General features: G+C 39.9%; 1 protein-coding gene across 3 annotated transcripts in view; it reads left to right on the top strand.

Moving 5' to 3' along the window:
* Positions 1-4689: 4689 nt before the first annotated feature.
* The window catches only part of prkar2aa (protein kinase, cAMP-dependent, regulatory, type II, alpha A), a 52060-nt gene continuing 44387 nt past the window's right edge, over positions 4690-12362 (top strand). The window contains exons 1-2 of one of the 3 annotated variants that reach the window (XM_028583390.1): positions 4690-5376; positions 6277-6560. In XM_028583390.1, coding sequence (XP_028439191.1) covers positions 6314-6560 — 247 coding nt within the window. In that variant the 5' untranslated portion in view covers positions 4690-5376; positions 6277-6313. Of the gene's footprint in view, positions 5381-6272; positions 6561-12362 lie in introns of all 3 variants that reach the window. The other 2 variants (XM_028583388.1, XM_028583389.1) reach the window with 2 other exon arrangements.

Here is a 12362-nt window from a genome sequence, read left to right as displayed (position 1 = left end):
GGCACAATAAGCTGTTTGGCATTGGCAGAGAAGATTTGGCAAATATTTCATGGGCGCAACCCACAAATGCATGTTCCTTACAAATGGTCGCACCATTTAAAAGGGAACTAAGCAGGCTTTCCAACAGTATAAGATTTATTGCCAAAAAGCATTGTTACCACAGAGAAATAATCTACCAAACACATATTTCCTTACTTTTTGTGCTAAGTTTAGATGAACTGTAAAGAGCTGCGTTAAGCAGAACAGTTTCTCTTGGTTTTCTGGTTGTCAGATCTGTTCTGTTTGAGTAGTTGGGTCTGTCTGCTTATCTTTCTCTTCTCTGTCTCTTTCTATATATGTCTGTCTGTCTGAATTTCTGTCCAATCCGACGTCTAAGCAGATTTGGGTCAGAAACAGTTGCAGCTCATAAATACCTCCCAGCTCCTTTAAACACCTATTTTGTTTGCCTAAAGACATTATTATGAAGAAACACAATACTTTACATTAAAGATGAGGCTGTTGCCCCATTTGGGTTGCTATAGTTATCGTGTTAAATTTTGTTTTTTTCCCATTGGTTTTCAACAGAAAACAGGAAGTTCTGTCTATCCATGATAATAACAAGGATTTGAAATACAAGAACCAGATGTGGTGTTTCTGAGTCCATCAAGAATGCCTGTATTGAATGGTTTCATTCTTCATCCTTGTCGTTATTTGTACATGTTGAAATACTGTTGCAAAAATGACAAAACATTTCAAACTTTTAGTCAATGCAAGTGTTGACACACTAATAAATTAAATCAACATAGATAGATTTTTTTTTTTGGCAGACCCTAAAAACACAAAAGGCTGCATCAGTAATTGTTTTTAGTTTTTTTTAAGGTTGAAAAAGAAAAAAAAGAAGAATACATACATTTTATTCAAGCAAAAACGATACAATAACGTAGCACTAAAACATTCACAGTTGGCTTCTGTATCTTTGGCAGAACTGGAGACAAACTTTAACATGCTTTGTCATTACTTGTACTATTACTCTCCACATGGCACAATATTCACAAACATTGTGCACAATAGTTCTGGCCATAGTTACTGGTACTGGTAAAGATCTAGATTTTAATTGGCTCTGAGGAGGCAGAAGCTGAAAAGTCAGATGTGAAAAATTGGAAGATGAAATGTGAATTTTTGTCAGGCAAAGCCATTCCATCGACACATACAGCATAAATGTGATAGAGAAACAACTGCTACATTTTTCCATTATATTATGGGAAAATTAACATGATCATGCATTGACATAAAGTATGAAGTCAATTGGAGTCTGTGTGGTAATAGGCAGCCCATCATGGACCAAATAGCGTTATGTTGAAGCATCACATTCTAGAGTCTTCCTTGTAAAGTATGTTTTGTTTGTTTTAACAGTTTACTAAATAGTGATGACATTGTATTTGAATAGCCCAGTTCTGATACTCTTCCAACTCAACTTTTGTTTTCTACATCTCTTAGGACAGTATACCCCCAAACTTTAATTTAACTCAAATTTATATAATAATAAACATTGTCAGAATCCGAAACGTTTTACTGATGCATTAGTCACTTCATGATAAGTTGAGTATCAGCATTAGACAATTAAATTCAAGTGTGACAAAAATACTGTAAATAAAGTGTAATAATCAAAGTACTTCTAAATCATTGAAAGTCATATTTGTTATAATGTCCATACTCTCTTACAGAATAAACTATATGACTGTTTAACTGTGCAGCCTGACTGGAATACTTTCACAGCTTCTCTTTGTAATGGATTCAGAGTGTAGGTAAATGTTTTCATTTCACTTAGTAGTTCACTTTATTACTAAACTAAATTTGTGTGATAGACATTTTATTAAAAGGAAAGCATTGTGTGAGATTTTTTTTTTTTTTTTTTTTTTTTTTAGTTCTGTGTGGTTCTAGCCTGTTATTGTGTTTTCACCCTAATTCCAAGCAAATATCTTGCCATATCTCAAGTAATCATTTGTAAAGTTAGAAAAATATTTTGTTACTGGCATACTTTTTGGGACCAATTGTTGCAGCTAGTCAATGATTCACCTTCCACTGCAGGTAAAATAAAGTTAGAAAAGTTAATTTTCATTCTGTTATGCGTACAGCAGGGTGAAGTTGAGTGTCACATAGGCCAGTATGCCTGTCCGTCGGGTTTCTGTGGTGTTTAGTGTGTAAAACTCAAGAACAAGGGTAACATTACCCCAGACGGTTCAAATAGTTCCTGCTTTTGACCTGGTTGTTTGGGATATTAAAAAGCAAACACCAGCCAGTAGATGGCGGTATTGCATCACAAAATTCATTGAAGACAGCCGTGGTTATATGAATGTAGTGTTGTAGAGCTGTATTTCCAGATCAGAGCACTTGCATACCAGGCATGAATGAACCAAGATTTAGTTAAAGATTTAAGATACAGAGATTTTTCTTTTATATTTTGAATTGGTTTTAGGACTCTGACTTTTAATCCAGGGACATGAATTTGCCCTTACCCTGCTCTTGTAGAAACCATACTATATTTACCACCAACCCATTTTCATGACACACTTAAAATCAAACACATGCTCTACTGTTTAATTAATTAATGAATCTTTTGCAGTGTTTTCCTACACCACTGATCATGTTACTCAGTCTGAACAGTGCATTTGTTTTTCATAACCTTCAGTAATAATCTCCAGGAATTAGACAGTAGTGTCATTGAAGATCATTTCATCACGCATTGCTGCTTTTGTTTGGCTCCATACATTGTAAAGTTACTGCACAGATGAGGCACAGCAAGGATGAAATGCAACAAGGTTCACAAGCCCTGTATCACCGAAAGCATATGGTATACAGTACCCCCCCCCCCTTTTTTCGTTCATCCTCATGTCAACACCTGATAACGTCAGCATTCCAAGACAGATGTTTGGAGAGGATATATACTAAAACACACAACACACATACATATGCAGTACACGTTAATTTTTTCACTGTCTCCCTCCACTCTTCTCTGCCCCATTTTCTCTCTCTTTCCCCCTCTCTCTCTCTCTCTGAGAATGTAGGCTAGTAGCTCTCCTTGGAATTAGCTTGAACCACATTAGCAGCAACTCCCAAAGGATGGCACTTCTAGGAAAGTCAAGACCAGAGTCCCGGCTGTACATATGAATATTTATTTGTCACTTTGACTATATAGGCTGTATGCCACTTGTTCATTTTCCTGTGGGTCCAGTGGGAAATACTTCCACAGACCCATTCCCAGGCATGAGTCTTATTGCGAGGCAATTCACATACAGCGGTGATTGAGGGAAAACAGTAAGGTTCACAAGTTTATTTTAGCAGTGTAATCAACCTCCATCATCCACCCTGTAAAGACTGAGAAATGGCTACTGATTATGTGGTTTATGTCGAGTTTAATCTGCTATTTTTTTTAAAAGTTGGTTGCAAGCTCTGTGTAAACGTCTTTAAACAAGAAATCTCCTTTTAAGAATGTATTATTTCCTAAGCTTATTTTCCTAGCAGAGGAAGCTTGGAGGCCTATTTTTCTTCTGTGTTTGTTGAAAACAAAGACCCAAGCCAATCAGAAACCGGTTCGAGAAATTAAATCTGGGCTCGCTGTGGCCATGGCAACGGCTTTACCTTTGTTACAGCTGGAATGGAAATGGAAGAGAGGAGATGCTACACTGTGGTGGTGCTTAGCAAACCTCTCAGAAAAGACACCTGTAGATCCAACCTCAGTAACATTGTTCCCTTTTGACTGGCTCATTTCTGCAGGGCAATACTGACTGTAGAAAACCTGGATTTAAACAAAGTAAAGAGCAGGAAGATGGTAGGGGAAGCAATAATCCCTGAGCACTGAAGCTGTGTACAAAAATAGAAATAAGCAGGACTGATGAATTTACTTAGATGGAATACAATTTAGATGGTTACATGAAGATTTGATGTACACATTCACAGGATAACAGCAGAGTTTGCTGTCTTATCTGAACAGACCTAGTGTACGAAGAGCCTTGAAAGTCTGGAAGGAAAGAATGATAGACTGGTGGGTTAGAGCAGGGAAATGAGTGAGGGATGAGGGCAAGGAAGGGATCTGGGACAGAAGAACACCTGTGAGGTTTTGAGTCTTTTTACACATACTACTAGAGAGGATTTAGGCTTTTCAAGAAAGGCATGTGTTGCAGACTTGCAGCTGTACCAAGGTGTCTGGTCGATTATTGTTATGTCTGTTATTAAGTCAAACCACACTTAATAATACACTACTTGTGTTGAAATGATGGGTTCCTCAGGTTAAAGTGCAACAAAGTTGAGCATTTTCCTTTAAGATGTCAGCTACATAGGACTGTTTTCCTTTTCCATATCACATCACAGGTATATTTCCAAGGAGTCACTCCAGTATTTGTAACCCAAATGCAAGTACTTTGAACACATTTTACATTAAAACAGCTAAACACATATTCTCACAGGATTTACAGATCCAGGCATGTTGGCTAACCCAAACCCTTAGATCAAAATTCATGATCTAATATTTCTGGAGATCTTGCTACCAAATTGTCATTTCCACTTCTGTGGGTGTGGTCGTATTCGGAGCGTTCTCTGATACCGCCTCTACTTACATGACTATCTCCAATTGGCAGGGGTATTCTAAACTTATATTGTGATTGGCCGTACTGTTTGTCAATCAATGTCAAACGCTTTCTGCTCAGTCAGTAAACACGCCTCCTCACGCTTGCGAGAGGCAGCCGTTATTCGTGCGTGGTGTAGCGCTGTGGAGTACCTCTACGGGAGGGAGGAAACGTGTTAATTAAATTTTTGCAAATTTCTCCTGTTGTAATTAACCGATACACTGCTGAAATAACGTTTTAAAAAGGGTTTTCTTCGGTATTTTGGGTTGTACATAACGGCGGTGTGGCGCAACGCTGTAAACACTGAGTTTAGGATTTGTCACCTGCAGCAGCTGACACTTGTGTCTTGAGAAGAGTGGAGTCGCTAGGCAGTTGCCAAAGGAAAACAGGCAGTGGCTAACAAGTAGTTAGCAACTCAGCCAGTTAGCCTGCCAGCTAACCAGCTCTCCCTACTGCCACAGCAAGTCCCACCCTCCCTCACCAAGTGCGTGGACGTCGTAAGAGGCTGCAGCGGTGAAGTCGTGTGATTTTTCCTCTAAACATAGCCAGCATCGCTGTAGCTGGCTGGCAAGCTAAAATAGCCCTCTAAACGTTAGCTAGGCGACTCCGACGTTAAATTGTTGGCTTTAACGTAGGACAAGTGTCTTCTGTGGAGGGATACGGTCGCTACACTTGCAAAGAGACTGGCTAAAAAGAAGACACGAAATAAGAGTGAACAAGGAAGACACAGAGAAGGAGGGGACTGGCTAGTTTAGCCGGGGAGACAGAATCTCACGTAAGTAAGTTACCTAGCTTACCAAACGGCTTACCGGTCCTGTACAAGTTGCTGTGCTTGCATGGCAACGTTTATCCATACAGACACTTATCTGTGGCTTAGCTCCTGCAGCCAATGCGCCATACTATGTGCGAAAGCTAGCGGTAACGTTAAAGGCTTCCTTGAAGGTGGCACACTAGCTAGCAAGCTAGCTAACGTTAATGCTTGGTGGGTTGAAAGTGAGACTGCGCTTGGATCACAGCTCCTTTACGTTTACTGTAGCCATCGCTTGTTAGCTACGTTGGATAGGTAAATCTAGTTAAGTCTATATGTGGATCGAACAGCGAAGTAGACCAGTTGTCACGAGTATTGGCTAATTAGCTGCTTTGCTAGCTACGTGTAGTTCCAACCGGGGCCACCCACCCAAGTTGACTGTTCAGTTTCTGACGATGCCAGTAGTAATGTTACTGAAACCCAGCGAATGTCACTAGTTATCTGTTCCCCGTGTTGCAAATGTTAGACTCATATCTGTTCGGTGCAGCTGTGGGAACTGTGTGTTCCTTGTCTCAACCCTAGATAAAGTGGACTGGTCGCTCAGACAATGTCACAACAACACTTCACGTACGTCCAGACTCATTGCACTAACGTTACTTTTATAAATGGTAGCGTACTATCTGTTCCGCTGTCAAACTTCACGTTTTTCTCTACAGCTACCCAGGCTGTCTAAGTACATTCCAGTTGTCATGCAGTGCTGTCATTAGCCACTTAACATTCACAGGGCACACAGTGTACTGACATAGTAAAAGTCAAAGTCAGCTGTTCAAAGCAACAATTAAGCCACATCACAACCCAGTACTCAAACACAAGTATGCCTCTGTACCAAAGCAAAGTCTGACGAATGTTCTCTCCTTCTGTAGATAGATAGATAGCAAACACTGCCACTGAGCCACACACAGCCATGAGTATTGAGATACCGGTGGGGTTGACAGAACTGCTGCAGGGCTACACTGTGGAGGTGCTGCGACAAAGGCCGTCAGACCTGGTGGACTTTGCAGTACAGTACTTCACCCGTTTGCGGGACACCAGAAGCCAGGATGGGGCCAGTGCCGGTGGCAAGACGGGGAAAGGAGTGATGTTTGATGGGGAGCCGATGCAAACAGAGTCCAACGGAGATGATGACGAAGATGATGATTCTGACTTTGAGCGTAAGTTGATGTTTTGTTGTTACGATTGTCACCCTTTGCGTTGAACATGTCTGTGTGAGTGAAATATGACAGTGAAGTGTGACATGAAGTGTAAGAGTGTGTTTGTGTGAGGGGTTTGGGGAGTGAAAGAGAGAAACTGAAGGTGAGGCTTGAAGCCTTGTCACTGATGTAGTCAGAATCTATCTCATCTCCTCTTGAGAGACAGATTCTCCAAGTGTGTGAGACCTGCCATATTTGCATACACATACTTGCACCAAGAAAATCCCATTCAGCAGATAGTTTGGGAAGAGCCCTCATCTTTCCAGTCAAATCGCTTTAGAATCTGTGATAATATTACACTTTTGCAGTGCAAACTCTCAAGTGAAAACTTTACCTGGACTCCACAGAACTTCCTGAAAGCTTTATGCTCTTTACACTTTAGTTAAATTGAAAAGGAGCATTGAAAAATAACAAGAGGTAACCTGCAGAGACACTGGATACACTGGATACAGCCTGTCTTTTCCACTTTGTAATTTTAATGTGATATAGTTTATACTTGTCCCATTTTAATAGGATATGCTGTGAAAGTTAAATCTATACCAGAAACCTAAAATAAGCCCACATATACAACTTTACAATCAAAGTAGAGTTGGAATTGAATTAAATAAAAAATCATTATAAAATGTGTATGTGTTTTCTCAGCAACAGTATACACAGTTGAATTTAAGAGTTCATGAACTGTATTAACCTTTGCTTTGTAGCTCAAACTATTAAAGTCCCACACAGTACGCTACTTTCAGCAGAAGCAATGCCATGCCTCTTTCGCATCACTCCCCAGTGTTTGTCAGACTGGCAGAAGATGTAAGCTGCTCCATAGCCCATAGCTCTCCTCTGTGCTGCTGAGAGCAGAGTGGCCTAGATCACATCAGTGTGCTGTGAAGCAAGGGGCTGTTACCTTGTGAATGGAGTTTCTGTTTTCTCAATGAGTCTATCCATTGTGATGATCAGCTGTGATGATCTGTGAATGTGTTGTAGCCAGGTGTGTCCTCTAAAACATTTTTTATGCTAATGACAGAATTTCACAGTGCTTTTATGTGTGTGGAAATCTAAATGCTTCTAAAGTATGATTGTGGCTTGCACAGTTTCTCTCCTGCTAGTATCATTGGCAGATACTAAAGCACCTGTGGGGTGTAACATCTGGTTTCTGGCTTAAAAAAAAAAATGGAATTAATCAGACTTGTTTCCTGTGACTTGGGTAGTATTTTTTTGGTTTAAACTTTAGTTCTGGTTTTACTCTGTTGCATTTCTATGTTAACCATATTTATTATGCGTTGAAGACAAACATGTGTTACGACTTGATTTCACGCCCGTTCAAATTCCAGCCTGTCGGCGCTTTTGATTAGCGATCGGTTGTTAAGCATTTTCCCCCACCTCATCCAAGGTGGCAATAAAGGACAGGGAGCTGACGTTGTGTTTCAGGTACAGTAGAAGCTTTTGCCTTGATGCTGTGGGTCACACACATGACATCCATGACAGTAAATTATCCAACCAGGCTTGTGTGCACACCCCCAGGGGACATTCATTTCTGATCGGAACAACACAGGCCTGTATAATGAAAGACATCATGTGCTTTTGCCTGATCACTGTTGTAGCCCTTTGGTATAAAAGAGTACTATAGTGCTACTAGTTTAACAGCACATGCTCCAAGACAGTTTGGTCTTGTGAAGAAAACGCCAAAATAACTTTTAGAACTCGGGATTGCAAAACTGGATGGATATTCTTGTATATTTCCTCAGTGTCAAATACCCAACCTGGTTGTATTAGTTTCAACCCTTACAGCACTGAACAATCTACAGAAAATAAGACATTACACTCACAGTATTAGGACCGCTGATGCCAGAATACAAAGGGTGTACCTCTGTATGCAGAGAATATCAGTAATAAAGTTTTATGGGGTCTTCTGGTGACCTAGGGCTTTAAAACGCTAACCTATGTAATCCCGACTTCCTTGATTTGTGTGTGGTAGGTCTTTATATTTTGTTTACAATATTGTTTAACATGTGTCAGAATTCTAGTGCTAGGATTGAGCTCATTCTCCAAGGCCTGGTCTTTTTAGAAGTTTAAAATATTAGAGAAAGTATTTTTTCTCACTTTTAGAGCGCAGCTCATTAAATTGAATGCTGCTTGTATCAGGCAGTGACCCACTAGAAGTAGGCCAATGACTCATTTGCGGTTTTAACCCCTTAATTAACCCTTGTGTTGTCTTCCCGTCAACCTTGAAAAAAACACTTTTTTCTGACGCCTTTTCTGAGTTTGTTTTTGCTTTTTTCTACGTTTTAAATTGTTAAATTTTTCTTCTACATATTTTCAGCGCTTATTTCTGCATCCCATATTTTCTGATATAAAACAAAAATAGAAAACGGGTCAATTTGACCTGAAGTCAACACACAGGTTAAGAAATATGGCCATTGTGAAATATTGTATTAATTGAGCTGAGATGACATAGAACAGCTCTGTGAATGGGAGAAATAGTTTTATTGCACCTATAGGAAGATATAATTTGTGTGTAGAGAGCTTAAAGGTGAAATACAAGTTGTGTAACATGGGCATGCTCTGTATCTGATGTTTGTGTTGTAAAAAATCTTGACACTCTTTTTGGCGTCTTTTATTAGGCTACTTACAGTTACGATGATTCACCAGTGGGCTCTTAACCTTTCATTGGCGCTGCAGGAAATCACGGTGTATGAGTGTGCCGGCTAAACGCCTAAAATGTAAATGAGTTAGATAACTGGTAATGTATTCTCATGGACAGTAGAGTATACTCCTAAAACATGATGTCCTTTTTTACATGCTTTGTTTTCCAAACTCCTGCTGCCTTAATCCACAGCAGGATCACTGCACAGGCCTAAACTGCTTAACAATGGAGATATTGTTTAGGATACAAACTGTTGTACCTCTATCATATCTAGTGATGATTGGCCAAATGTTTTTTTAGTAACTCTTTCTGTGTTGAGGCTAAGCTTCAGTTAAGAAATGCTATGTTGACGGATTGAAATAAACCTTTAATTCAGAGCTGCTGTCTTTGCTGAAAATGAGTTTGAGAATAAACTTAGTTACACTAAAACTGAGAATAAACGTTGCATTAAAACTCAGTGCTCCAGATTCATGATCACCTGCTGTCTTCTTTAAATAGACGTTAAATTACTTACCACTAAAATGTGTGATCTTTCTATTTTACTCGGCATTCTCTTCAGTTACAAAGGGCAGTGATAGATGGAGGAAAGTACATGCTTTATGCAAAAAGGTGCCATACAAAAGAGGTCTTCCTAATATGTGCATGTTTTTTTTCTCCTTCGAGCCGGGCTGTTTAGTGTCAGTCTGGCAGTGCATGTGCACCAAGAGAAACAGAAGGGTATAAATGGATGCCTCTGTGACTAAAACAAGTGGGGCTTTTTATTAAAAGATGGATAGAGGGACAGATGAGTACAAGGGATGATAATAGAAATGAGTTAAATTTGTTTTTATAAGAAAGACAGCAGGGATAAAGCAGATGCTGAATGAAAAAATGATTGAGGGAGAAGAGAGGCCGAGTCTTTTTAGAAGAAACAATTGGCTAACTTTATTTATCAAGGAATGTTGGAAGATTTACCTGCAGAATGCTGTCTGGGGGGGGACTCCCTGAAAAGCACAGGTCAATAGTTTCAAAATGCTACCTAGGTGTTGTGCTGATTACATGAGCACTGGTATTTTTAAAGTGCTTTTTTGGAGCATTTTTAGGCCTTTATTGACAGGACAGCTGAAGAAATGAAAGGGGAGAGAGGGAATGACATGCAGCAAAGGGCCGCAGGTCAGAGTCGAACCCGGGTCCACTGCGTTGAGGAGTAAACCTCTATATATGGGCGCCCACTCTACCAACTGAGCTATCCGGGCACCCGAGCACTGGTATTTATAAAGTAGGGGTCTTGGGAAGATTCATAACATCAACAGAAGCCAGTAAAGTGTTTCCTTTTCATCGCAGCAGCCCTATTGCGTGCTGAGTGCAAATGTTCCCAGATGGTTGGTTTTCGTTTTGAACCAAAGTTCTGCAAGTATGACATACGGTTCATTGCTCACTAATGTTACGCACACAACTTACACACAGAGTTATTCCTTAAAGGAGTTTGCTACTTGTATGACACATTTAAGTTTTTAATTTATTTATTTTTAAATTCCATGATGCTTAGGCCCAGCAGGGAGTCAACTTGGGCCTGGCGGTCCACCAAGCTTGCAATACGCTGGCGGAAACCCTAACCTATAACCTTGAAAGCGATACATGATACATAGACACTTTTTAAGCAGGGTGTCTGGAAGTCCTGGAGAAGTTTTAAAAAGTCTGAAATTTTGTTAGCTAGGTTAAATGTCTTACGTTGCATTCACAGTGCGTGCGTATGTGTGTCACTCCGTGCAGTGTTGTGCAACAGGTAACCTGATTAGCAGGCTGCAGTGTGTGTCCAGTGTGCTTTTAGCCTGCAGGCAAATCTAATGCAGCCTAGCATTTCTTCAGAGACCCAGGCTGGCTGACTGAAAGCGCTAAGTGGAAAAGCCCTCAGATGGTTTTCTTTTTTTAATACAGCACATGTCTGTCTCACTGACTTGTCTTTTTTCTTTTCTGGTCTTGTCATTCTTTATCCTTGTCCTATCTGATTGTCTGTTAACTGAACTTGCTCTCTGCCTTGCTCTGTGTCTTAATGTTTTTGCATCAATCATTTCTTGGAAAGCCAGTCTGTTGGTCTGTCTACCTTCTTGCCTACCTGCCTCATTTTTTTAAGTCTCTTTCTTTGACACTCTGAAGCCATATCTCTCTACATCTCTGTGCCTGTTTCTCCACATCCCTATTTGTCTTTTTCTCTATATATGTCTATATCTAGAGTCTTTGTATCCTATATGTTACTATATCAGTTTATTGAAATAAGGACCATGTTTGAAAACATTAACAGCAATGGCGAGAGACATACTGTGTATTGTTGCAGCTGAGATAGCGGAGTTTAAGCAAAATAACTTGAAACCGTGCAACACATCAGTTTAGGAAATGTATTTCTTCCATTCTTGGGCCACAGTTCAAGTCACAAAGACACACTTTTAAATGTGCAAATGAAGCATTGAAAGTCATCCTGTAGCCGTCTTTATCTAATCTCCATGTAAGGCAACGTGTCTGTGCATCCACTAGGACATTTTTGTGGTTGACAAAAGGACATAAACAGAGCAGCGTATTTATTTGTTTGGCATTAGGGTTTCCTATTAGAATGCCATAGTGGAAATCTGGTCTTCCTTTGCAAGAGTACAGAGAGACAAAACTGGAAGAAAGGAAAACCATAAAAGAACAAATCGAAATAGACAAAAAGTAACAAAAAGGGCAGAACCCATCATAAGAAAAGACCGATGTGGCAGAGCAGGCTGTGGTACAATCTGGCTTGCTTGCATTTACTGATAGACATTATTTGAACTTTGGTACTTCTTCATTCAGCCCTCAAGCTATCTTTAGTGGCATTGCAGGAAAATGAGGAAATGGAAGGGACTGGCAGGCCTTGAGCCAGGCTCAACATCCTTTCTTTCTCGCTATATGTTATTATCGTGAGTTTACAAGCCATTACAAATTGACCTCTCACCTAGATGGAAACAACATGGACATGGGATAAAAGCCACGTGTCCTATTCATGGAGACACTCATAGCTCCTCTGTATTTCTTTAATTTATTTCCTTTACAAATAAAACATTACCAAATTACCAATATCGGTACCGATACCTGAAATTCTGTTCCAGTACCCAACGGTACTTTTTTCGGTA

This window comes from Perca flavescens, chromosome 7 (genome assembly GCF_004354835.1).
Source record: "Perca flavescens isolate YP-PL-M2 chromosome 7, PFLA_1.0, whole genome shotgun sequence".
Lineage (NCBI taxonomy): Eukaryota > Metazoa > Chordata > Actinopteri > Perciformes > Percidae > Perca > Perca flavescens.
The sequence above is the reverse complement of the archived record's forward strand: the minus strand, read 5'-3'. Positions and strand labels throughout refer to the sequence as shown.